Raw genomic sequence first — 27,034 nt, forward strand, 5'->3', positions numbered from 1 at the left:
AGAAAAAAGAAAAAAAGAAAAAAGAAAATAAAAAGGAAAAAAAGGAAGAAAAAAGAGAAGAAAAAATAGAAAAAAAAGAAAGAAAAAAGAGAAAGAAAAAAAGAAAAAAGGAGGAAAATAAAAAAAAGGAAGAACAAAAATAAGAGAAAGAAAAAAGAAGGAAAAAAAAGAAGAAATAAAAACAAAAAACCATAAATGTAGTCTTATCACTTGTGCCTATCCCAGGTGCAAGAAAGGTGTGCTCTGTATTAAAAACCATACTTTTAAAACAAAAAAGGGGGAATGTGACACCCCAAGTAGACAAAGCTGTATTTACCCTTAGTTTTTTGCATTTGAATCAACAAGTATTGTACAAAAACCCAGAAGAAGACACCTAATGACAAGGTTCTCTCGAGTGCTCAGTATGGGGAAGGGCTGTGCTTGTGTTCTGACTGCCACAGGACCCTGCTGGCTTCCAGCCCCTCTGATGGAACTTTATCCTGAGTGGACCCAGCCTGCAATCCAATCCTGCAGATGCAGAGGCTGTCCCTCTAGAATCCCGGGAGCAGGCAGGGAATGCTGAGCAGAGCAAGCCCTGCCCAGATGTCCCATTGGGAAGACAGTATTCTAGGGGGAATTCACTGGGTCTACTAACTCTTACTGACTGGTTAATGACTCAGCCATGATATGTCCCTCTCACTCAGATGCCTTCTTGGCCACACCTGACCTTGTGATTCGTGTGACTGACATTACCTTTAACACCTCTGTAAGTAATCCTTGTTATTTTAGTTGTATCACAGATCAAAATGTACCTACCCTCCATTTATCATTAATAATTCCCATGGGCAGAAGAGCCAAACTGTGGCTCCCAGTGAACCTAAGCAGAAGCTGGGAGGATGATGCAGGATACAGTGAATTAAGGAAACTGTTAAATCAAGAAATCCTCAGTGGATGGCTGATTGCTTGGATCATCTCTGCAGCAATCCCGGCAGCTGCCACAGCCACGACTCCTGCTGCACTGGCCATTCAGTGCCGGCCATGCCTGCAGTGCCAGTGTATGGTCACTACGGCAGCACCATATGGCAGCAGGTGTTTAATGGTCTGTCTGGTTTCAATATTCCAAGTCCTCTGGGAGCACATGGGACAAGCCTGAAGACAAGAAGCCCGGGTCCTGGCCCTCTTGGCCGTGAACTCTGCGTGTCCAAACAAAACAGGGGCAGAGGTGGGACCAAGCAGAGTCTGCACCTGCACTGAGTTCATGGGAATGCAAAGGGAGGATGGACCTTGACTGAGTGCTTGGAGAGAGAGAAGGTTGTTTCTCCAAGTGGAAATGCACTTTAACCAGCCTGCATGACCAGCATGTGCTATTCTCTTGTGGCTGAACACAGCCAGCACATGAGGCGAGGGGAATGTGTGGGATCAGGGCACTGCTTTAGGGCAATGCTGGGAATTCCAGTAGACTAAAAGACAAACACCAGGTGCTGCTCACAAGAGAAGAGGAATAAAAGGGGACATGGAAAAGTGTCAGTGGACAAGTCCCGAAATGGAACTCTGTGTGTGCAGCCTCATTTTCTCCTTCAGCACCCACAGGAGAAGGGGGAAAAAGTGGGGGTTGGGACCCCAAAACTCTCTTGGGGGAAATTGGGCACTGAGGGAAATATGGGAAAGTGGGAGGAACAGGGAGAAGGGTGGAAAAGGCGGAGTGGTCTGGTTGGTCCAATGGTCCCATGAAGGTCTTTGGCACAGAAGGGTTGGCAAAGGGGGGTGGCCCCCTGAGCTCCCAACTTCCTGTGGGGTGCTGGGGGCTGCTGGATCCAATCTCAGCGTTGGATCATGCCAACACTTTCAGTTTAAAGGAATTACAGAGGTGTGACTGAACCACTTTTGTCACCCAGGTTTTAATGATGGCAAATCAGATCTATTGATAGAAATGAGTTATTTAGGGTTACAATTGATCAGACAAACAATCTTCATCAGAATTATTTACTGCACAATAGAGACACTAAAACTACCAGTAGTACAGAATAAGATAGGACAGTGCTCTACACTAAAGCAATTGTTGAAGCAATTCTACTAAAGCTGGCAGAAAAGCAATAATTCTTAATTAGAGATGGATGGAACTCCACAGACCAAAGCTATTGGAGAGATCTCTGCTCTCAACCTCCAGGAGTGACCTTGGGGGGTCCCCAGCCAAGGCAGGAATCTCCACCCACACCCCCTCCAGAAGGGTTCTGTTGGAAGAACCTGCCCCTGTGAAAGGGGACTGTCCCCTTTGTGGGACACGGAGGATGTGGGGGGGGTCATAGGGGTCACAGGAAGGGACACAGGACATGGGTGGTGACGTATGTGGGGGGGGGACATGCGTGAAAACATCCCCCCTTGGGGGTCATGGGGGGGGTCCCAGAGGGTCACAGGGGACATGGGGGGTCACAGGGGACACGGGGGGGTCAAAGGGGACATGGGGGGTCACAGCGGACACGGGAGGGTCATGGGCACATGGGGGAGTACAGGGGGCATGTGAGGTCACAGGAGTCACAGGAAGGGACACAGGACATGGGTGGTGATGTGCGGGGGGGGGGGGAACACACGTGGAAATACCCCCCTTCCTGGTCTCCCCCTCCCCCCTTCCTGCTCCACCCTTTAAAGGCGCTGCCTTTAAAGGACCGGAGGCGGCTCCAGAGCCGGGATCGGGATCGGGACACCAGGACTGGGGTCAGGATACTGGGAACGACACCAGGACACCAAGAATAGGACACTTGGAGTGGTATCAGGACACCAGGAATGGGATCAGGGCACCGGGAATAGGACACCAGGACTGGGATCAGGACACTAGGAACAAGACCAGAATACTGGGAATAGGACACTGGGACTGGGATCAGGACACCGGGAACGACACCAGGATGGTGGGAATAATACTGGGACCAACACCAGGACACCGGGGCTGAGAGTGGGACACTGGGAATGGCACCGAGACTGGGATCAGGACACTGGAACCAGCCCTGGGACACCAGGAGTAACAGCGGGACACCGGGACCAACACCAGGAATGTCACTGGGACACCAGGACTGACACTGGGATCAAGAGCAGGACACTGGGACTGAGGCTGCGACCAAGACCGGGACTGATCCCTGGACACCAGGCCTAAGCCCCAATGTCTGTTGGGATTGAGAGCAGGACCAAGATCAGGATAGCGGGAGCAACACCGGGAGCAGAGTTGGGATACTGGGATCAAAACCAGGCTAATACTGGGACCACAGGAGTAACACCAGGACTGAGACCAGATGAGGGGGCAGCGGGACTGGGACCAGCACCGGGACTGGGATTGGGGCTGGGACTGGGACCAGCACTGGGACAAACTGAGACCAGGACTGGAATTAGGATTGGGACCAGCACTGGGACTGAGGTTAGGGCTGACACAGGACTGGGATCTGGACTGAGACCAGCAGCAGGACAGGGATTAGGATCGGGATGGGGACTGGAAGCAGCACTGGGACTGGAATTAGGATCAAGACTGGAATTAGACTTGACATTGGGACTAGGACTGGGATTAGAGTTGACACTGGGACTGGAACCAGCACTGGGACTGGGGCTGACACCGGGACTGGGCTGGGTGAGCCAGTGGCAGCTCAAGGAGGCCTTGGGGTTCAGCATCAATGGTGTGGGGGGGGGCAAGCTCAGAGGGGTGGGAGGGGGACATGGACACACCAGGGGACACCTCAGGGACACCCCAGGGACACCCCAGGGGACATCCCGAGGTGGTTGTGCCCATAGGGGGGGACATGGACACACCGGACACACCCCAGAGACACCCTGAGGGACACCCCGAGGGACACCCCAAGGGACAATCCAGGGACATCCTGAGGTCGTTGTGCCCATGGGGGCTGGCACATGGGGTCCCTGTCCCTACTGGGGACACTTTGGGGTCCCATACTGGGGTGGGATTGGGGGTCCCCACCCCTACAGGGGACACTTTGGGGCCCCTGTCCCCATATTGGGGTGGGATTTGGGGTCTCTGTCCCCATGGGGGGGTGGGATTGGGGGTCCCCACCCCCACAGGGGACACTTTGGGGTCCTTGTCCCCATGGGGGGGGAGTCTTTGTCCCCATGGGGGGGGCTTTTTCTCCATGGCGAGGGTCTTTATCTCCATGTTCGGCTGGATTGGGGATCCCCACCCCCAGAAGGACCACCCCGGGGTCCTCCTCCCCGTGTGGGGGTGGGCGACAGGTCCCTCCCCCCCCTTCCCCCCGCAGTGGGTGTTCCCCCCCCGAGCCCGTTTGTTCCCCCTCCCCAGCCCCGGGGGTCTCGGCAGAGCTGCGGGGGCTGCGCCGGGCCTTGGAGGGGGTCCCGGGCAGGGCCTGGCAGTGGCCGAGGGGCTCTCTGTGGGACAGGGGATCGCGCTGACCCCCGGCTTCGCCCGCCGGGCCCTCCGAGCCCTTGGACCTCACAGCGTGGCTCGGGTGGAGTTTGCTCGGGGGAAGAGGGCACGGACCCTCCTCGACTCCTGGGTGTGGGAGAGGACCAAGGGTGAGACCCCGGGGGTGGTGGGTGAGGAGAGGGGGGGGAGGTTTGGGACCCCCAGGGTGGCGGGTGAGGGGTCTGGGGTCCCCTGTGTTACTTGGGGAGTGGTGGGGGGCGTTTAGGACCATTTTGGGGGGGAGGAGGTTGATGGGTTCAGGGGACCCCCGGGGTGGAGGGTGATGGGTGGGAGGTCCCTTTTTGGGGGGTCAGTGGTTGTGGAGATCCCTGGGACCCTTTTGGGGGGATCACTGTGCCCCCCCCCGTCCCCCTGACCCCCCCGTGTCTCTTTTTGGGGGGGGTCAATGGATGCGGGGACCCCCGTGTCCCTTTCCGGGGGTGTCATTGTGTCCCCCCCGCCTCCCTGACCCCCGTGTCCTTTTTTTTTGAGGGGGGGTCAATGGGTGTGGAGACCCCCGTGTCCCTTTCGGGAGGGAGTCACTGTGTCCCTGACCCCCTCCCCGTGTGTCGCCCCCTCCCCAGGTCTGTTGGGGTCCCTGGTGCCCCCCGGAGCTCTGGGTCCCCGCACGCGCCTGGTGGTGGCGAGCGCGCAGTTCTTTCGGGGGGGTAGGCGACCCCCTTCCCCCCCCGGGCCACCCGCGCTCGCCCCTTCCGCAGGGCCAATGGTAGCGACGTCGCCGTGCCCATGATGGCCCGGGCGGGCACGTTCCGCTGCGGTGAGACCCCCCCCGTGTCACCTCTTGTATCACCTGTGTCACCCCCCCCGTGTCACCCCCTGTGTCACCTCTTGTGTCAGCCCCTGTGTCACCCATGTCACTCCCCTGTGTCACCCCGGGTGTCCCTGTGTCACCCCCCCGTGTCACCTGTGTCACCCCCACTGTGTCACCCCTCCGGCACCCTTCATGTCATCTCTTATGTCCCCTGTGTCACCTGTGTCACCCTCCCATGTCACCTCCCCATGTCACCCCCCTGAGTCACCTCTTGTGTTACCCCCTGTATCACCTGTGTCACCCCCCCGACGCCCCCGTGTCACCCCCTTGTGTCACCTCTTGTGTCACTTCTTGTGTCACGTCCCTGCGCCCCCCCCGGCACTCCCCCTGTCACCTGCATCACCTGTGTCACCCCCCTGTGTCACCCTGTGTCACACCCTGTGTCACCTGTGCCACTCCCCCACCCCATGTCACCCCCTATGTCACCCTGGGACCCCCTGATGTTACCCCCGGAGTCCCCTTGTCACCCCCTTCCACTCCCTGCGTCACCCTCTGTGTCACCCCAGGGGTCCCTGTGTCACCCTGTGTCACCCTGGGGGTTGCTGTGTCACACTGTGTCACCCTGGGACCCCCCATGTTACCCCCCGAGTCCCCTTGTCACCCCCCACCACCCCCGGTGTCAACCCCCCTGTCACCCGCTGTGTCACCTGTGTCACATCATGTTCCCCTCACGTCCCCCATGTCTCCCATGTCCCCCCCCCGTGTCCCTTCTCCCCCCCCCTTGTCACCCCCCCAGGGGACTTGGAGACACCCGCGGGGGTCCCCTACTCAATGGTGGAGGTCCCGTACGGGGCGGGGCGGTGGCCATGCTGCTGGTGGCCCCCCTGGAGCGAGATGTCCCCATTGTCACCCTCACCCGCCTCCTGGATGGCCCCGTGTCACCCACTGGGTCACCAACCTCAGCCCCGCCCCCCGCCTGCTCGTCCTGCCCCGGTGAGACCCCCGGGGACACGGGGAGGAGACACTGGGGACACTGGGGGGACATTGGGGACACTGAGGGGACATTGGGGACACCTGGGGACACTGGGGGGGGGAACAGGGACCCCCCGGACCCCCTGGGAACACTGGAGACACTGGGGGGGGGACATTAGAGGGAGACATTGGGGACACTGGGGACACTGGGGGGGGACATTAGGGACACTGGGGACAAAGAGAGACCCTCGGACCCCTGGGGACCCCTGTGGACACTTGGGGACACTTGAGAACACCTGGGACACTTGGAGACATCTGGGGACACTGTGGAGGGGGGAACGGGGACCTCCCCGGACCCCTGGGGACACTTGGGGACACCTGGGACACTTGGGGACACCTGGGGACACTGTGAGGGGAGAACAAGGACCCCCCAGACCCCTAGGGACACTTGGGGACACCTGGGGACACTATGGGGGGAGAACAGGGACCCCCCGGACCTCTGGGGACACTTGGGGACCGCCCCCTGCCCGCCCCCTTCAGCTTCTCCCTGGAGACCATGTGGGACCTGCGGCCCCCCCTCAAGTCCTTGGGGGTCCTCGACCTCTTTGACCCCAAGGCCGCCGACTTCACTCCCCTCTCAGGTAAAGGGGGGGCTTGGGGTCCCTGGGGGGTCCAGTGGGGTCCTGGGGGTCCTTGGGCGAGTCCTTGGGGGATCCTGGGGGTCCTTGGGGGGGTTCTGGGGATCCCTGGGGGCATCTGGGGGGGTCTTGGGGGTCCGTGGGTTGCCTGGGGGTCTCTGGGGGTCCCTGGGTGGTCCTGAGAGTCCGGGGGTCCTTGAGGGGGTCCTGGGGATCCCTGGGGCATCTGGAGGGGTCCAGGGGGTCTCTGGGGGAGTCCCTGGGGGTCCTTGGGAGGGCCCTGGGGATCCCTGGGGACATCTGGGGGGCTCTTAGGAGTCCCTGGGGAGTCCTAGGGGTCCCTGGGGGGCACTGGTGGGCTTGGGGGAGCTCCAAGACCCCTCTTGGGTCTCATTTCCCCTCCCCCCTCTCCCCCTTTCCCACAGCTGCCATCATTTATTCCTGAATGGCCCCCCTGGAAATCGTCCTGGATCGACCCTTCCTCTTCCTCATCCAACAGACCCCCACGGGGATTTGGGGATTTGGGTTTGGGGGGGGTCTGTGCCCCTTGGATTTGAGTCGGGGGGGGCTTCATGTTCCATTTATCTGGGTTTTGGGGGCCTCTTCCCCTTGGATTTGGGTCTGGAGGGGTTTGTGCCCCACAGATTTGGGTCTGGCGGGGTTTCTGCCCCTTGGATTTGGGTCTGGGGGGGTCTGTGCCCCACGGATTTGGGTTTGGGGGGGCTCCATCCCCCTTGGGTCGGGGGTTTGGGATCTATGCCCCACAGATTTGGGTCTGGGGGGGATGGATCCCTGTCCCCTCTCTCTCCCCACAGGTACCATCCTCTTTATGGGGCAGGTAACGGAGCCCTGAGAGCCCCATGGGAGGGGGGGTCACCCCACATCGGGGTCACCTCACATCAGGGTCACCCCACATCGGGGTCACCCCCACCTTGGGGACACTCCCACCTCGGGGTCACTCCACAGCTGGGGAGTCCCCCACGGAGTCTGTGGGGTCTGGAGAGTTGTATTTTATTGGGGAGAGTAACATATTTGGGGGGCCACCTCCATGCTCCAGGAGTAGGGGCAGTCGTGTCCTGGTGTGGGGTCACCCCTGTCCCGGTTTTGGGGTCAACGTCCCATCTTGTTTTTGGGGTCAATCGCACCCCAAATTTGGGGTCAAAGTCCCATCTTGGGTTTGGGGTCAATCGTGTCCCGGATTTGGGGTCAATCCCCTTTCATGGTGTTGGGGTCAACGTCCCATCAGCCCCCATGTCCCCTTTTTGAGGAAGCCCCTCCCCGTTGCCCTGGTGACAGGCCGTGCCCATGTTGTCATAGTGACAGACCACGCCCCTACAGTTGCCTTGAAAAAGAGACCACACCCCCATCACCTTGGCAACTGGCCACACCCCCTTCCCATTGCCTTGGAACCCGGCCACTCCCTTGGTGACAGGCCACGCCCCCTTCGTCTGGAAGCCCCTCCCTGTTTCCTCGGTTTCTGTTGCCCTGGCTACAGGCCGTACCCTCTTCTCGACAGGCCCCCGTTGCCATGACGACAGACTACGCCCCTCCCCGTTGCCTTGAAAACAGGCCACACCTCCTCCCGTTGCCATAGCGACAACCAACGCCCCTCTTTCCATTTTCTTGCTGACAGGCCACGCCCTCTTTTACGAAAAGCCCCAACCATTTATTTGTCCACAGGCCACGCCCCCTCATCGTTGCCACTGCCTACAAACCACGCCCCTCCACTGTTTCCATGACAACAAGCCCGCCGGGCCCCTCCCCGCCGTCCTAAACCGGAAGCGGCGCGCTGTGCGCGGTGACGTCACAGCCGAAAGCGGCGGCCCCGGCGCGGCGCTGCCGGAGCAGCCCCTTCGACCCCCCACCGCGGACCCCCCCCGGGATCCCCCGGAACCCCCGCCCCGACCCCCGGCCACGGCCATGGCCGAGGCCCCGCCCCCGGGACACGGCGCTATGGTGAGTTGGGGGGGCTCCGGGAGGGAATTTGGGGGGGGGGTAAGTCACGTGACGGGGGCCACGTGGTGCACGGGGGGGCGAGGGGGATGATCGTGATCCAGGGTGCGACCTTTGACCTTCTGACCCGGAGCTGGGCTCGGGTTCCCACGGCCCCACGTCACCGATCGTGATTTAACCCCCCCTCCCCTTCCCCCCTTCAAACCCACAGGAACCCTCCCAATGAATGGGCATTGAGCCCCCACACGGCCCCCCCAAAACCCTCAGGGATCCCTTCATGAAACCCCCAACCCCACAGGGACCCCCCCATGACTTATACCCCTCTTGGACCCCCCAAAACCCATAGGGATCCCCCCATGGCCCCCCCAAACCCCAAGGGACCCTCCCCCCATTCCCTGAGCCCCCCCACCATGGCCCTCACCCCCTTCCCAAACCCCACAGGGACCCTCCCCCCATTCCCTGACTCATGGCCTCTCCAAAACCCACAGGGACCCCCCCATGAAACCCCCAAACCCCACAGGGATCCCCCCCTGTGTCCCCCCCCATGACCAAACACACCTCCTGCCCCCCCAACTGCCCCCAACCCCCCCCGTGCCCCCCCCATTCTCCTCCCAAATCCTACAGGGACTCTCCCCCATGAAACACCCAAAACCCAGAGGGACCCCCCCAGGGCCCCCCCATGACCAAACCCCCTCCTGTCCCCCAGTGACCCCCCCAAGACCCCCAGTAACCACCCCTAGTCCCCCCAGATGTGGTTCCTGCTGCTCTTCAGCCTCTCACCCACTTAGACCCCCCTACTCCCTGACCCCAAAACCCCCTGAAACTGCCCCAAACTCCCTCCAAACCCCTCCAAACTCCCCCCAAATCGTCTCCCCAAGCCCCTCAGTGACCCCCCTGGCCCCCCCAGATGCAGTTCCTTCCGCCAAGGGAAGCTGAGGCTGCAGAACCCCCCACTCTGTGACCCCAAACCCCACATACACCCCACTAAACCCCCCCAAACTCCCCCCAAACCCCCTCCCCAAGCCCCCCAGTGACCCCCACAGCCACCCCCAGATGCAGTTCCTTCCACCAAGGGAAGCTGAGACTGCAGAACCCCTCACTCTGTGACCCCAACCCCCCCCCAAACCCCATATACACCCCCCCCGAATCCCCTCCCCAAGCCTCCTGGTGACCCCCCGACCCTCCCAGATGCGGTTCATGCTGCTGTACAGCTGCCAAGGGAAGCCGAGGCTGCAGAAGTGGTACCTGGCCATGGCCAACAAGGACAAGAAGAAGATGGTTTGGGAGCTCATGCAGGTGGTGCTGGCCCAGAAACCCAAAATGTGCAGCTTCCTCGAGTGGAGGGACCTCAAGGTGGTCTACAAGAGGTGAAGCCCCCTGCAAAAAACCCTGGGGAAATCGGGTTTTCTGCCCCGAGACGGCATTTTCCCCACCCCAAACAAAAGGCGGTTTACGACAAAAATAATGATGAAAAAGTGAGTTTTAACCCCAAAAAAGTGGTTTTTCTCCTGCCAAAAACCAGTTATTCAAGGAAAGCTCGCCTTGCAGCAGAGAAAAGCAGCTTGCCTGTCAAAAAAAGTGGCTTTTCCAAAAAAAAGTAGGTTTTTCACCAAAAAAGGAGCTTTATTACCAAAAAAAGATTTTCAACAAAATAGAAGAGATTTTCCAATAAAAAACACAGCTTTTCCAAAAAAAAACCAGATTTTCCACAAAAAAGGAGCTTTTCCACCAAAAAAGAGCTTTCTCACCAAAAAAAGCAGCTTTTCCACAAAAAACCAGCAGCTTTTCCACAAAAAAGCACCTTTTCAAAAAAGGAGTTTTTCCACCAAAAAGGGAGCTTTCCCACAAAAAAAGCAGCTTTCCCACCAAAAAAAGCATATTTTTCCCCCAAAAAACCCACCTTCTTCCCAAAATCTGCCTTTCCCAGCAAAAATCCACCTTTCTCACCAAAAATCCAGCTTTTCCCTGAAAAATCCACCTGTTCCACCTAAAATTCTCCCCAAAAATCCCCTTTTTTCTTCCCTCAAAAAAATCCCCCTTTTTCCCTAAAAATCCACCTTTTCCACCTAAAAATCCACCTTTTCCACCTAAAAATTCCCCTTTCTTCCCAAATTCCATCTTCTCTCCCAAAAAACCCATCTTTCCCATCCCAATTTTGACCCCTCTCAACACCTCAAGTTGAGTTGGCCATGAAGAGTTGACCACAAAGAGTTGGCCACAGTTGGGTTGGCCATGGTGGGTACAACCCTCCAACATTTGGGTGTTCCTTAGGGACACCCCCCATCTCTGGCTGGGTTTTTGGGGGTTCAGGGCCCCCCCCATAATTTTGCCCCCCCCGGTCCATTTTGATGCCTCCTGTGTTGGGTTGACCATAAAGAATTGACCATAAAGAGTTGGCCATGAAGAGCTGGCCATGGTTGGGTTGACCATGGTGGGCACAACCCCCTCACCTTCGGGCGTTCCTTGGGGACACCTCCCACCTCTGAGTGGGTTTTTGGGGGTCCAGGAGACCCCCTTTTTACCCCCCCACCCTCATGAACTTCAGTGAGGCTCTGTAGTGTCCCAATGGCCCCTTGATTCTAGGAGTTTCTGCAGTGTCCCAATAACCCCTTGGTTCCATGAGGTCCTGCAGTGTCCTAATAGCCTCCTGATTCCACAAGGTTTCCCAGTGTCCCAGTGTTCCTTTTGTTCCATGAGGGTCTGCAGTGTAACAGGGTCCCTTTGGGGCCATAAGGCCTTGCAGGGCCACAGTGGCCCCTTGATTCCATGAGGTTCCACAGTCTCCAGAGGTTCCTTTAGTTCCATGAGGCCCTGCAGTCCCCAAATGCCCTTCGGATTCTCGGAAATATCCCATTGTCCCAGGGTCCCTTGTGCTTCAGAAGTAGCTGCAGTGGGACAGTGGCCCCGTGGTTCCATGAGCTCTGCAGTGTTCCAGGAATCCTTGGGTTCCAGGAGAGCCTGCAGTTTCACAAGGACCACTGGAACCCAGGAGGTTCTGCAGGGTCACAGTGGCCCCTGGATTCTTTGAGGTTCAGAAATATCTCAGGGCTCCCTTGGTTCCAGGAGGACACGCATGTCAGCAGGAACCCTTGGTTCCAGGAGGTTTGACAGTGTCCCAGAATTCCTTTGATTTCATGAGGCCCGAGATTGTCCCAATGGACTCCTGATTCCATGAGCCCCCTCAATGTCACAATGGTCCCTTGGTTCCAGGAGTTTCTGCAGCATCCCAGGGTTTCTTTTGTTCCATGTGTGATACCTGCAGTGTCACAATGGGCCCTGAATTCCAGGAGTTTTCCCAGGGTGACAGTGCTGCCTTGATTCCATGATATTCCCTGGTGTCCCAGGTCTCCTTTGGCTCCAGAAGGCCCTGCAGTGTCACAATGGTCCTTGGTTCCATGAGGTTCCACCATGTCCTTGCTGGAACATGCGTGGCTGTAATGCTGCCCCACCTGCAGAGCTGCCTCCAGCTCTGGGCTCCAGCACAGGAAGGACATGGACCTGTTGGAACGAGTCCAGAGGGGAGCAGCAAGAGGATCAGAGGGATGGAGCAGCTCTGCTGTGAGGAAAGGCTGAGAGAATTAGAGTTGTTCAGGCTGGAGAAGAGAAGGCTTTGAGGTGACCTAATTGTGGCCTTCCAGTGCCAACAAGAAAGATGGAGAGAGACTTTGGACAAGGGCCTGGAATGACAGGACAAGGGGCAGTGGCTTCACACGGATAGAGGGAAGGGTTGGAGGAGATAGTAGGAAGGAATTCTTGACTCTGAGGGTGCTGAGATGCTCTTTAAGGCCCCTCCCAACCCAAAGCATTCCATGATTTTGGGACTGGTGGGGGGGGTGATGGTTGCAGCTGTCTGGCGCACAGGGATACAAAATGAGGGAATTTTCCATTCTGGGGGAAGGAAGGAGGGAGCAGCAGAACTGACCCCTTGGACACCTGGCAGGCAGACTTTGGCTGGAAGCTGCTGATAGGGAGCTGAGTGAAGCCCCCACAATCCAGGAGGAAATGGTCAGTGACCTGCTCTGCCAGTGAGACCGCCACAAGTGCCTGGGCCCACATGGGATGCACCCAGGAGTCCTGAGGGAGCTGGAGAAAGAGCTGGCCAAGCCACTCTCACTCATTCCCCAGCAGTGCTGCAGAACTGCACAAGTCCCAGCTGACTGGCAACAAGCAAATGGGATGCCCATGCACAGGAAGGGCCAAAAGGAGCATCTGGGGAACTCCTGGCCTGTCCCATTGACCTCAGGACCGGGGAAGTCCATGCAGCAGATCCTCCTCAGTGCCATCCCATGGCACGGGCAGGACAACCAGGGGATCAGGCCCAGCCAGCGTGGGGTTGGGAAAGGCAGGTCCTGCCTGACCAACCTCATCTCCTTCTCTGACAAAGGACCCGCTCAGCAGCTGAGGGAAAGGCTGGGGATGTGTCTCTCTAGATTCAGGAAAGCCAACTTAGGCACCATCTCCCCCAGCATCTCCTGCACAAACTGCTCATGGCTTGCCTGGGGGAACTGTTTGCTGAGTGACAAAGTGGCTGATGGCCCAGGAAGTGGTGGGGAATGGAAGGAAATCCAGGTGGGGCCAGTCACTAGTGGGGTTCCCAAGGGCTCAGGGTTGGGGCTGCTCCTGTTTAACACTGTTCTTGATGATCTGGGCCAGGGGATCGAGTGCCCCCTCAGTAAAGTCGTGGACAACACCAAGTTGAGTGAGTGTGAGTTGAGTTAGGTGTGAGTGTGGATGTGCTGGAGGGCAGGAAGGCTCTGCAGAGGGATCTGGACAGGCTGGATCAATAAGGCCAAGTGTCAGGCCCTGCCCTTGGCTCCCAACAACCCCCTGGAACGCTCCAGGCTGGGAGCAGAGGGGCTGGAGAGCTCCTCAGCAGGAAGGGACTGGGAGGTACTGCTTGACAGAGACTGGATATGAGCCAGAGTGTGCCCAGAGGGGCAAGAAGGCCAAGGGCATCGTGGCCTTTGTGGAGAAGAGTGTGGCCAGCAGGAGCAGAGAACTGATTGCCCCTCTGTGCTGGGCACTGGGGAGGCCCCACCTTGAGTGCTGTGTCCAGTTCTGGCCCCTCAGTGCAAAAAGGCCCCTGAGGGGCTGGAGTGTGTCCAGAGAAGGGAACAGAGCTGGGGAAGGCTCTGGAAAACATGTCTGCTGAGGGACGGCTGAGGGAACTGGGCTTGTTGAGTCTGGAGAAGGGGAGGCTCAGGGGGGACCTCATTGCTCTCTGCAATGACCTGAAAGGAGGTTTTAGTGGGGTGAGGGTCAGTGTCTTCTACCAAGGCTGTAGTAAAAGGTTGAGAGGGAATGGCCTTAAATTGCATTGGGCAAGGTTCATATTAGATATGAAAAAACCCTTTTTCCCTCTGAGGGAGTGTTCAGGCATTGCAACAAATAGCCCAGGGAGGTGGTGGAGTCTCTGGAAGTGTTCAGGTGGCATCTGGATGTGGCACTTCGGGATGGGGTTTAGGGGTGATTCTGGTGGTGCTGGGTTGACAGTTGGACTAGAAGATCTTGAAGTTCTTGAAGGTCTCTCCTCAGGTTTGATGTTCTGGGACTCAACCTCCCCCTCCCCCCTTCCTCTTCGAGAGTCATGAAATGCCTGGGGCTGTTGCTGTGCTGCTGAGCTGGGTCGGGCTCCAGGCACACAAGGGAGCTCCTGGCAAGTGGACAGCGCTGCAGAGAGACAGCTCTGCCCAGGAGCAGCTCCTCTGCACAGCCCAGCAGGGGTGAGGGCACTGCCAGGCCAGCTCAGGGACACCAGCAGGGCACAGACAGAGCTTCAAGGGGCTCAGCACTGGCAGGACGGCTGAGAGCTCCCTGCAGGAGGAATCTTGGCAAGGCTGCACATGGTGAGTCTGTGGCTGCAGGGCAGTGCAGGGGAAGCTCCTGGAGGCATCTCCTAAAGCTGGCCCAGCCCCAGCTGATGGGATGGGTAAGCAGGGGGCTGTTTTGGGGCACTTTGGAAGAGCTGTGAAGCCGGGGGTGCAGCCAGGGGTGCCCAGGGCTGTGGGGCAGAGCAGGGTCCTGCAGCCCAGGGCACTGTGCTGGGCAGGGACTCTGCTGCCTGCCAGGGGCAGCTCTCAGCCAGCTCGGGGAGATGCTCCCAGGGCTGGGGCAGAAGGGCTGTGGGCAAGGAGAAATCCCTTGTAGGTGAGGGCAGGATCCTTTTGATGCCATGGTGTTGCAGGGTCAGACCTGCTCACAGCTCCAGATCACTACAAGATATTTAACAGGGAGGATCTGACCAAGCACACAAAGTCAGGGGCTTTGGGTAGGCACTGGGACAGAGAAATTGTTCTCTCAGTTTAGGAAGAAGCACTTAAATGCAAAGTCTTTTACTCTCAGAGATGAATAGACTGGCTCTAATTCAAGGGCTCTCAAAAATCAGACAGGGTCCTGGGCAGTGATGAGCCTTCCCTTGGGGGTCAGCACTCTCCCATCCCAGCCCTTTTCTTCTCTCCTGGAGGGCTTGTGTCCTGAACTGTCCATCAGAGCTGCGCCTCTGGGCTGGCACAGAGGAGATTTCTCACAGCTCCTCTGTCATCAAGAGAAGTGGTGTTATTAAACATTAATCTGTGTGTGAATTCATCTTCAAGGCAGCACAAGGTGAAACACAGGGCAGATGGGGAACTGCCTGATGGACACTGCTGCTTTCCTGGCTCTGCACCAAGCCTCAGAGAGCTGAGCCCTTTTGCCTGTCTCTTCACACTGTCAGTCATAAAACTGAGGCTTTCAAAGCCTCAGATGAACATCTATCACAATAACAATATAACAATGAAGATTTGAGCCCCTGAAGTGATGATGGTGGAAAATAAAAAAGCTCAAATACTATTTTGAGGACATGCTAAGCCTCTGTTCTGTAGACCACACTCCTTAGAGTCATGAAAATGAATTTGTCCATAGAAGGTGGGTTACATCTGACATCCCCTGTGTCTGTCACAAACCAGCTCCATGTCCCCACTACAGCAGAGCAAAGCTGAGTTCTACACAGCACATGGCCAGAGCTCCTGCTCCTCACACCACCCTCAGCCAGCACAAAACAGAAAAAAGGAAATGCATTTCAGTTTCAGTTTATTTCTAGGAAAAATGGGGCAGCTTTGCTCAGAAGGGTCTGTTCTTCCTTTTCTGCCTTTTCTGATTCTCGGATTCTATTTTTAACAGGACCCTTTGCCGTGAAACAGCAAATGCCCAAGAGCAGCTCCCTCCCCCAATTTTTCCTCCTGGCATTCTCAGACAGGTGGGAGCTGCAGCTCCTGCACTTCTGGCTCTTCCTGGGCATCTCTCTGGCTGCCCTCCTGGCCAACGGCCTCATCCTCAGCGCTGTAGCCTGCGACCACCACCTGCACACCCCCATGGGCTTCTTCCTGCTCAACCTCTCCCTCACAGACCTGGGCTGCATCTGCACCACTGTCCCCAAAGCCATGCACAATTCCCTCTGGGACACCAGGCACATCTACCAGGGATGTGCTGCTCAGGTCTTTCTGCTCTTCTTCTTCCTTGGAACAGAGTTTTCCCTCCTCACCATCATGTACTACGACCGCTACGTTGCCATCTGCAAACCCCTGCACTACGGGACCCTCCTGGGCAGCAGAGCTTGTGCCCACATGGCAGCTGCCGCCTGGGCCACTGGCTTTCTCACTGCTCTGCTGCACACAGCCAAGTCACCCTCAGGAATGTGCTCAAGGAATGCTCTGACAAAGCAAATGCCAGTGCCCAGTTGAGAGTGGGAGTGTGCAGGGTTGGCCCAGCAGAACACCAAACCTGCCTAAGCTTCTGCCTAATCCCCACCCTGAGCTCTAAACCCCAAGCCCTGACCATTAAACACCCCCACAGCCCTTGGGAGCAGGGCAAGGACCTGGAGGGCCCAGAGCAGGCCCAGGGGGTTGGCAGAGGAATGGGAGGTGACCTGGATCTGCTCAGCCCGTGGCACACAAGGAGCAGAGGGGTGGCAATGCTGGCAGGAGTCAGCTGTGCCTCAGTATGCCAAGGGGGCCCAGGGCTGGCAAGGGGCTGAACAGAAGGAACCCTGAGACATTTTGGAAGCTCATGGGATAAGAAGGGCCACTGTGACAATACAGGGCCTCAGGAATGCTGAATCATTTTGGAACCTCATGGAACCAGGGGGCCAGTGTGACACTGCAGGGTCTCATGGAAACAAAGAAACCCTGGGAAAATGCAGAACCTCCTGAATTTAATGGGCCATTGTGACTCAGGGCAATCTCCTTGAGTCAAGGGGCCACTGTGACACTGCTGGGCCTCGTGGAATCCAAGGGACCCTGGGACACAGTGGAACCTCCTGAAATCAAGGGCCTATTGTGATTCTGTGTAAGCTCGTGGAATAAAGTGGCACTGAGACACTGCAGGACCCCATGGAACCAAAGGCATGCAGGGACACTGTGGAATCTCAAGGAGCCAAGGGGCCGTGGTGACACTGTGGAGCCTCATGGAACCAAGGGGCCACTGTGACTCCCCAGAACTCCATGGAATCAAGCAGACCTGCTGCCTCCCCCCCACCCCCGCAGGCTCTGCCGCCGCTCGGGCCCCTCTGGAGTCAGCGTTTCCTTTGGCAGCACAACTTATCTCTGACGAGAGAGTTTCCCAGAGTTGGCTTTCCCACCGTCCCTTCAAAGCCCGGCTCCCCCCAGCTCCCTTTGGGGGTGACCCCCCGCCCCTCGCGCTCCCTTTGCGGTCCCACCCGCTCTTTCTCCCCCCCCGCCACTTTCCCGCCGTGCCCGCCCCGCTCACCCGACAGGGCGGGGCCGGCAGGGACGGGGCGGGGACGGGCCGAGCGCTGATTGGCTGCGGCGGGGTCTCGAAAGGCGGGGCGTGCGCAGAGCGCCATGTTGTCTGCGGGGCAGCGATGGCGGCGGAGGGTGCGGATGCGCTCGGAGAGCGGGGTTCTGGGGATCCCCTCGGGGGCTGCGGGGAGCGCGGTTGTGGGTGGAAAGGCTGGAGGGCTCGGGAGGGTTTAGCCGAGGGGTTCGGGGGCTCCCGAGAGGCAGAGCCTGGGGGGGCGTGTCCCAGCGCCCTGGCTGCACTGCGCAGGCGCACCGGCGGAGTCCTCATGAGGGAACTGCAACTCCCGTGAGACCGCGCGCAATTGGCCATTTCCCGTCCCGCCACAGCGCCCCTGCCGGCCCGGCGGACCGACCCCAGGGAAAGGGGATCCCAATGCCCCCTCGAACCCCAGAGACCCCCAAAACTCAGCACACAGAGACCCCACAGGGAGGAGGGCCCGGGGGTCCCCTAAAGCCCAGCAGCGGGGTTTAGGGGATCTCCCAGCCCACAGGGAAGGAGTCTTGGGGGTGCCTCCCGAAGTCCGAGAAGGAGATGTACCACATCCGGGTAAGGGGATCCCAGTGCCCCAGTATAGCCCAGTGACCTCCCAGTGACCCTCAGTACGGCCCAGTAACCCCCTCAGTGACAACCCAGTGTGTCCCAGTGACCTCCCACTGCCCCCAACTATGGCCCAGTGATCCTCCAGTGAGCACCCAGTAACCCCCAGTATGGCCCAGTAACCTGCCAGTGTCTCCTCGTGTGTCCTGGTAATTCCCTAGTAACTCCTGAGTCCCACTCAGTGCCCTCCCAGCATCCCTCAGTAACCCCCCCATCCCTCCCAGTGCCCCCTGGTTCCCCCCAGTGTGTCCCAGTATCCCCCAGGAATTGGGGACATGGGAGACACCAGGGGGGGTCTCAGGGTGTCAAGGGGGGAACTGGGGACACCAAGAGGGTGCTGGGGACACCAAGGGGGGGTTTCTGGACTCACCCGCTCGTGGTGCTGCCACTCCTCTCCTCCTCGAGACCCCATTAGCCCCCCCCAAATGTCCCCCAACCCTCCTTTTTCCTTTAATCCCCTCCCCCCACAGATTCCTTTGACACCCCCAATGCCTCAAGGAACCCTTTTAACTCCCCCAAATGCACCCAAAGGTGCCCCCAAACTCCCAAATCCCCATCCAAACTCCCCCAGATCCTCCCAAATCTCCCCCAACTCCCCCCTCAAATCCCTTCCAACCCCCCCAAAGAGGGATCACCCGGCAACCTGGGACAGGAACACAGTGGGCTGTACTGGTGGCACTGGGCTGTACTGGGAGGGCACTGGGGGAGCTCAGGTGTCCCATGACAATGTGGCCCAGCTCCAGGAGAGATCCAGGGAGCAGTGAGGAGATACTGGTTTATACTGGTCTGTCCTGGTTTGTACCCCCAATCCCCAAAGCCCCTCCTCAGCTCCCCCAGGACCCTCCTGGACCCCAAAGCCCCCCAGGCCCCTGACTTGGTCCTGCTGCCCCTTGAGCATCTGCAGCTCCTGCAGAACCAGGCATTTCATCAGCAAATTTGCAGCTGACACCAAGCTGGGGGTGTGTTGATGTGCTGGAAGGCAGGAGGGCTCTGCAGAGGGACCTGGACAAGCTGGATCCATGGGCTGATTCCAAGGGGATGAGGTTCAAGCAGGCCAAGTGCTGGGTCCTGCCCTTTGGCCACAACAAGCCCCGTCAGCCCCCCGGGCTGGGGCCAGAGTGTCTGGAGAGCAGGCAGGCAGAAAGGGAGCTGGGAGTGGGGATGGACAGGAAGCTGAAGAGGAGGCAGAGTGTGGCCAGGTGGCCAAGAGGGCCAATGGATGGTGTCCTGGCTGAGGAAGAGTGTGTCAGCAGGAGCAGGGAAGTGATTGTTGGGCTGGACTGAGCGCTGGTGAGGCCACCCCTGGAGTGCTGTGTCCAGCTCTGGGCCCTCAGCTCAGGAAGGCCCTGGAGGCGCTGGAGCAGGTGCAGAGAAGAGCAGCGAGGCTGGGGAAGGGAGTGGAGCACAAATGGTGTGAGGAGAGGCTGAGGGAGCTGGGGGTGTTGAGGCTGGAGAAGAGGAGGCTCAGGGGAGACCTCCTGACTCTCTGCAAGTCCCTGCCAGGAGGTTGTAGCCGGGGGGGGGGGGTGGGGCTCTTCTGCCGGGAAGCAGCAGTAGGACAAGAGGGCTGGGTCTTGAGCTGTGCCAGGGGAGGTTTAGGTTGGATATTAGGAAGCAATTTTTTGCTGAGAGAGTAATCAGGCCTTGGAATGGGCTGGGCAGGGAGGGGGTGGAGTCCCCGTCCCTGGAGGTGTTGAAGGTGAGACTGGATGTGGCATCAGTGCCATGGTCTGGAAAGCATGGCAAGGTTGGATCAAGGGTTGGACTTGATGATCTCAGAGGTCTTTTCCAACCCAGCTGATTCTGTGATTCTCTGATTCCCATTCCTGTGGCAGCACATGCTTGAGGCTCTATCCCCAGGGGGATAGAGATGTCTGTCCATATATATCTCCAAGGTTAGTCTGTAAAGGCAACACAGAAAGAATCGTGCCTTGCAGAATATACCATCTGAGGAGTCCTTCTGTTGTGCCTTTTGCAACCGGACATGCCTATCTCGTATTGGCCTTTTCAGCCACCAACTCACTTGCAACAAACATGGATAGAGCCCTTCCTAAATCTTCGTTCGCGAAGCCCAGCCATGAGTCTGTAAATGTGCGGTGTTAGAAAAGCAGGCTAAGTTCTGGGATGGTTGTAGAAGGAGAAAGAAGCCCAGAGGCCAGTGCAAGCAGGCAGCCCTCAGCTTGCACATCATCTCCCCTCCCTGCAGGTTCCTGTCCTTGAGCCCAGGCCCTGAAGTGAGGCTGAGAAGTGGCGCGGAGGTGAGCCCAGAGCTGTCCCTGAGGTGAGGCTGAGAATAAGTGCAAGGCAGAGGTGCTGCTGAGGAAGGAGAGCCCCGTGGTGGGGGAAGGCACAAAGCTGTGTGTGCCCATCCCCGAGCAGGTGCTGTGTCCATCCCCGGTGTGCCAGGTGAGCTGGGGCTTTGCTGCAGAGCTGCGGGCGCTGATTTGAGCGGCTGCAAGTGCTGAGATGGTGGGCACCCAGGAACACCAACTGTGCCTGGCCACGGAGCCTGCAAGGAGGAGCAGAGACAGCCCTGGCAGTGTGGGGGGCCAGGTTGTCCCTGTGCCTTCCCCTGCAGGCCCTGGCTGTCCCTGCTGGGCCCCTGTCCATCCCCATCAGGTCCCTGCCCGTCCCCCCCGGGCTGAGCTCCCCCCAGGAAGTGCCGTGGAGCTGAAGCTGCTGCCATCCCCCCCCTGCAGCCGCTGCCCCAGCCAAGGGAGCAGCAAAGGCAGGGCCAGGAGCAGAGGCAGCAGCAGGGGAGCCCTGGGGGTGGCCGGGAAGCTCTTGTGTGGGTCAGGAAAGAGGCGCTGGGCACGAGGCCGGGGCTGTGCTGAGCAGGCCCAGCCCTCACATCCCCCCAGCCAATGCCGGCTGCCCGGGGGGCTTGGGAGGGACCCCCAGCCCGTGTGCCCCACACTGAGCTGGCAGAGAGAGAGCCAAGGGACAGGGTTATGGGCAGGGCCCCAGGTGAGGGACAGGCAGGGCCATTGCAGGGACACATTGTGAGGGCACAGCCTGTGGCAGCAGAGCTGCCCAGGGCCGGGGGCAGCCGGGGGTGTTGGGACCAGGCAGTGCTGGGGCCGAGCAGAGCACGAGGCCTCTTGCAGAGCCCTGGAGCAGCCTCCCACTTGCCAGCCCCACCCTGGTGGGGTGACACTGTCCCCTCCCTCCAGGACACTCCCCCAGAAATCTTTGGGGGACCTTTTGTGTATATTCCTGGTTCCTGATTGATGCTGGGGACCTGTGGGAGCCTCTGCAATCCCATCCATGGGGCACAATCTACGCTCCAGAGCTTGACTCACTGCAGGCTTTGCAGGGAAATCTGTGCTCGCAACCTGAGTATGTCCCGACCCCTGCGCTGCCCCCAGGATATTTGGGACGAGTTCCCCCTTCCCGGGCACCCACTAGATGGGGGGGTGATTGTTCTCCTGCTGTTGCTGCTCAGCTCCTGTCCCTGCCTTTCCTGCAGCTGTCGGGTGAGCGGAGCAGCCACGATGGGAAAGGGGCGAGAGAAGCAAAAAGAGCAGGTGGGACCCCCAGAGGGAGTGCCAGGGGCGCTGGGTCACCCCCAAAGGGAGCTGGGGGGAGCTGGGGTTTGGGGCACCGATGGGAAAGGGCAGGGAGAGGGGGGCTAAGGGGCGGGGGGAGAGCGGGAGTGGGGTTGCTGTGGGGGTGCCTCAGTGTCCCCATGCCTTGATCCCTGGAGAGTGGGGGAGGCTGGAGAGAGGGGGGAGCTGCGAGAGCCCCAAGAGCCTGGAGAGGGGGCGCTGAGAAGGGGAAGCCTGGAGAGCGGGGAACCCTGGGATCCCCGGGACAACAGAGTGGAGAACCTGGAGAGGGGGAATATCTGGGAATGCAGCACCCCGAAGGCAAGAGTCAGAGGAGAAGGGACCCTTGGGACCCCCAAAACTCACAGCATCCCTAAGTGGGACCCCCAGAGGAGAGACTCTCTGAACCCCAGAGGGCAAAGACCAGAGAGGAGGAACTTCTGGGAGAATTTTTTTTGGCTGAATCTTCATATTTTGGAGTATTTTTCAGCTGAAACTTAACTTTTTGCAGTTTGGGGGGGTTCATCTCGCTATTTCTTAGGGGTTTTTTTCCTGAATTTTAGTGGTTTGGGTTTTTCTGGGCTGAATCTTGGTGTTTTGGAGGTTTTTATGGACACAGGATGCCCGGTGAGTTCTAGAGATAGACTTGGGCAGGAGGAACCCCCAAGCCAACGCACTCAGCCCTTGTTTTCCCCCCCAGCAGGATTTCTGCTTCCCAAAGCTTGGGCAGATGGAGGAGGAGGCTGCGAGGAAGAGGAAGATGCCACGGGCTCCCCAGGCAGGTGAGGAGGAAGTCAGTGCGACTTTGTCCTGATCTTGTGCTGGCTCTGTCAGCCGAGCATGGCCCCGGCTGCAGGACAACCCCGCTGATTTGCCGTCCTGCCGGGGCCGGAGTTGGGGGGATGTCCTTGGCCTTCCCTGTGGGCCGGAGGCAAATCCCCTCCCTGTCCTTCTTGCTTCCTGCCCCAGGCCCCGAGCTGAGGACGGAGAGCCCGGAGGACAAATCCCCCTGGCAGAGCCTGGTGGGAGAGGCCGTTTTGAAGGGCTCCCCGGCGCAGGAAGGCAGCGGGGAGGAAAAGGGCCGGAGATCCCCCCGCAGGAGGGGCTCCAAAGCCATCCCAGGGTGCTCTGAGGAGGAAAGAGCCAGCCTGTGCCGGGAAGGCGGCCGGAGCTTGAGGGGGAGCTCTGAGCTGGTGGTCCCTGAGCAGCCTCCCAGCAGGGAGAAGCCTTTCAGATGCTTGGAATGTGGGAAGAGCTTCAGGCAGAGCGCCCACCTCCTCACCCACCAGCACATCCACACGGGGGAACGGCCCTACACGTGTGGGGAATGTGGGAAGAGCTTCAGGCAGAGCTCCAACCTCCGCACCCACCGTTATTTCCACACTGGGGAACGACCCTACACCTGTGGGGAATGTGGGAAGAGTTTCAGTGACAGCTCCACCCTCCAGAAACACCAGCGCATCCACACCGGGGAACGGCCCTACAAGTGCTTGGAATGTGGGAAGAGGTTTCAGACCAGTTCAGCTCTCGTACAGCACCACCGGACGCACACGGATGAGAGGCCCTTCCGCTGCACCGACTGCGGGAAGGGCTTCAACCGGAACTCCCACCTCGTCACCCACCGGCGCACCCACACTGGGGAGAGGCCCTACAAGTGTGGGGAGTGTGGGAAGAGTTTCACCGAGAGCTCTGGTTTGACCCAACACCAACGGACCCACCAGTAAGGGCACCCTACGAGTGCCCCGACTGCAGGAAGAGCTTTGGCCGCTGCTTCCACCCCCAATGAACCCCCTGATGGGGAGGCAACCCCTGGAGTCCAGTGACTGTCAGTCCATCCCTTTCGACCAGAAAGGGCCAGTCCCCTTTCACAGGGGCAGGTTCTTCCAACAGAACCCTTCCTGGGGCGTGTGTGGAGATTCCTGCCTTGGCTGGGGACCCCCCCAAGGTCACTCCTGGAGGTTGAGAGCAGAGATCTCCCCAATAGCCTTGGTCTGGGGGAGTTCCATCCATCTCTAATTAAGAATTATTGCTTTTCTGCCAGCTTTAGTAGAATTGCTTCAACAATTGCTTTAGTGTAGAGCACTATCCTATCTTATCCTGTACTCCTGATAGTTTTAGTGTTTCTATTGTACAGGAAATAATTCTGATTAAGATCGTTTGTCTGATCAATTGTAACCCTAAATAACTCATTTCTATCACTAGATCTGATTTGCCATCATTAAAACCTGGGTGACAAAAGTGGTTTAATCACACCTCTGTAATTCCTCTAAACTGAAAGTGTTGGCATAATCCAAGGCTGGGATTGGATCCAGCAGCCCCCAGCACCCCACAGGAAGTTGGGAGCTCAGGGGTCCACCCCCCTGTGCCCAAAGACCCCCATGGGACCGTCAGACCCGCCAGACCACCCCCCTTTTCCACCCTTCTCCCTGTTCCTCCCACTTTCTCATTTTCCCCTCAATCCCTAATTTCCCCCCAGAACAGTTTTGGGGTCACAACCCCTGTTTTTTCCCCCTCTCCTGTGGTCACTGAAGGAGAAAATGAGGCTGCACACACAGAGTTCCATTGCGGGACTTGTCCGCCCATCTTTCCGGTGTCCCTCTTTCATTGGGGTTCCTTTGGAAACAGCACTTGGGCTTTGTCTTTTAGTCCACCAGAATTCCCAGCGTGGCCCCAAAACAGTGCCCTGATCCCACACGTTCCCCTCCCCTCATGTGCTGGCTGTGTTCAGCCACCAGAGAAAAACTCAGGCTGCCATGCAGAGCGTTCCAAGTGGTTTCCACTTTGGCAAACAGCACTCTCTGGGTGGAAAACACCAGTCAAGGCCAAAACACTCCTGGTTGATCCTGATTAACTGAATGCAGCTGCTGCTGCCTTAACTTGTTCCCACAGAAATTCTCAGGGTTCCTTTGGTTCAAGGAGGCCACACATGTCCCAATGGCCCCTGCATTCCATGAACTTCCAGAGTCTCCAAAGGTTCCTTTAGTTCCATGAGGCCCTGCAGTCCCCAAATGCCCTTTGGATTCCAGGAGATTTCCCATTGTCCCAGGGTCCCTCGTGCTTCAGAAGTAGCTGCAGTGGGACAGTGACCCCTTGATTCCATGAGCTCTGCAGTGTTCCAGGAATCCTTGGGTTCCAGGAGAGCCTGCAGTTTCACAAGGACCACTGGAACCCAGGAGGTTCTGCAGGGTCACAGTGGCCCCTGGATTCTTTGAGGTTCAGAAATATCTCAGGGGTCCCTTGGTTCCAGGAGGAAACGCATGTCAGCAGGAACCCTTGGTTCCAGGAGGTTTGACAGTGTCCCAGAATTCCTTTGATTTCACAAGGCCCGAGATTGTCCCAATGGACTCCTGATTCCATGAGCCCCCTCAATGTCACAATGGTCCCTTGGTTCCAGGAGATTCTGCAGCATCCCAGGGTTTCTTTTGTTCCATGTGTGACACCTGCAGTGTCACAATGGGCCCTGAATTCCAGGAGTTTTCCCAGAGTGACAGTGCTGCCTTGATTCCATGATATTCCCTGGTGTCCCAGGTCTCCTTTGGCTCCAGAAGGCCCTGCAGTGTCACAATGGTCCTTGGTTCCATGAAGTTACTTATTGCTTTATTTACCTCAGTCTTTAACACCCAAAGCAGTTGTCCTCAGCATCCCCAGCTCCCAGGGCTGGCAGTTGGTGATGGGGAGCTGAGTGAAGCCCCCAGAATGCAGGAGGAAATGGTCAGTGACCTGCTCTGCCAGTGAGACCCCCCCAAGTGCCTGGGCCCACATGGGATGCAGCCAAGAGTCCTGAGGGAGCTGGAGAAAGAGCTGGCCAAGCCACTCTCACTCATTCCCCAGCAGTGCTGCAGAACTGCACAAGTCCCAACTGACTGGCAACAAGCAAATGGGATGCCCATCCCCAGGAAGGGCCAAAAGGAGCATCTGGGGAACTCCTGGCCTGTCCCATTGACCTCAGGACCGGGGAAGTCCATGCAGCAGATCCTCCTCAGTGCCATCCCATGGCACGGGCAGGACAACCAGGGGATCAGGCCCAGCCAACGTGGGGTTGGGAAAGGCAGGTCCTGCCTGACCAACCTCATCTCCTTCTCTGACAAAGGACCCACTCAGGAGCTGAGGGAAAGGCTGGGATGTGTCTCTCTGGAATTCCAGAAAGCCTTTGGCACCATCTCCCCCAGCATCTCCTGCACAAACTGGCTGCTCATGGCTTGCCCAGGGACCTGTTTGCTGGGTGACAAAGTGTCTGATGGGCCAGGGAGTGGTGGGGAATGGAAGGAAATCCAGGTGGGGCCAGTCACTAGTGGGGTTCCCAAGGGCTCAGGGTTGGGGCTGCTCCTGTTTAACACTGTTCTTGATGATCTGGGCCAGGGGATCGAGTGCCCCCTCAGTAAAGTCATGGACAACACCAAGTTGAGTGAGTGTGAGTTGAGTTAGGTGTGAGTGTGGATGTGCTGGAGGGCAGGAAGGCTCTGCAGAGGGATCTGGACAGGCTGGATCAATAAGGCCAAGTGTCAGGGCCTGCCCTTGGCTCCCAACAACCCCCTGGAACTCTCCAGGCTGGGGGCAGAGGGGCTGGAGAGCTGCTCAGCAGGAAGGGACTTGGGGGTGCTGCTTGACAGAGACTGGATATGAGGCAGAGTTTGCCCAGAGGGGCAAGAAGGCCAAGGGCATCGTGGCCTTTGTGGAGAAGAGTGTGACCAGCAGGAGCAGAGAACTGATTGCCCCTCTGTGCTGGGCACTGGGGAGGCCCCACCTCGAGTGCTGTGTCCAGTTCTGGGCCCTCAGTGCCAAAAGGCCCTTGAGGGGCTGGAGTGTGTCCAGAGAAGGGAACGGAGCTGGGGAAGGCTCTGGAAAACATGTCTGCTGAGGGACGGCTGAGGGAACTGGGCTGGTTGAGTCTGGAGAAGGGGAGGCTCAGGGGGGACCTCATTGCTCTCTGCAATGACCTGAAAGGAGGTTTTTAGTGGGGTCGGGGTTGGTCTCTTCTACCAAGACTGTAGTGAAAGGTTGTGAGGGAATGGCCTTAAATTGCGTTGGGCAAGGTTCATATTAGATATTAAAGAAACCTTTTTCCACTGAAGGAGTGTTTGGGCATTGGAACAAGTAGTCCAGGGAGGGGGTGGAATCTCTGGAAGTGTTCAGGTGTGTTGTGACTTTGGCTGGACACCAGGTGCCCACCCAGCTGCTCTATCACTCCCCTTCCCAGTGGGACAGGGGAGAGAGTAAGGTGGGAAAAAAAAACAACTTGTGGGTGGGGATAAGCAAAAACTAAAGCGAAGCTTGAGCGCGCAGAAGCCAAAGACAGCAGGGTTTGTTCTCTACTCCCCATGAGCAGCCAGGGTCGGCCACTCCCGAGGAGCAGGGCTTGGGTACC

General features: G+C 58.2%; 1 protein-coding gene across 12 annotated transcripts in view; it reads left to right on the top strand.

Moving 5' to 3' along the window:
- Positions 1-7,618: 7,618 nt before the first annotated feature.
- The window catches only part of LOC135405349 (zinc finger protein 70-like), a 431,851-nt gene continuing 412,435 nt past the window's right edge, over positions 7,619-27,034 (top strand). Inside the window, exons 1-5 of one of the 12 annotated variants that reach the window (XM_064640032.1) lie at positions 8,047-8,731; positions 20,328-20,527; positions 21,591-21,648; positions 22,373-22,451; positions 22,639-23,921. In XM_064640032.1, the coding sequence (XP_064496102.1) occupies positions 21,616-21,648; positions 22,373-22,451; positions 22,639-23,393 (867 nt within the window). In that variant the 5' untranslated portion in view covers positions 8,047-8,731; positions 20,328-20,527; positions 21,591-21,615 and the 3' untranslated portion in view covers positions 23,394-23,921. Of the gene's footprint in view, positions 8,732-9,916; positions 11,975-16,743; positions 17,599-20,327; positions 20,528-20,910; positions 21,649-22,369; positions 22,452-22,638; positions 23,922-27,034 lie in introns of those variants that run through there. The other 11 variants (XM_064640027.1, XM_064640028.1, XM_064640033.1 and 8 more) reach the window with 11 other exon arrangements.

Source organism: Pseudopipra pipra, chromosome W (genome assembly GCF_036250125.1).
Source record: "Pseudopipra pipra isolate bDixPip1 chromosome W, bDixPip1.hap1, whole genome shotgun sequence".
NCBI classification, from domain to species: Eukaryota; Metazoa; Chordata; class Aves; order Passeriformes; family Pipridae; genus Pseudopipra; species Pseudopipra pipra.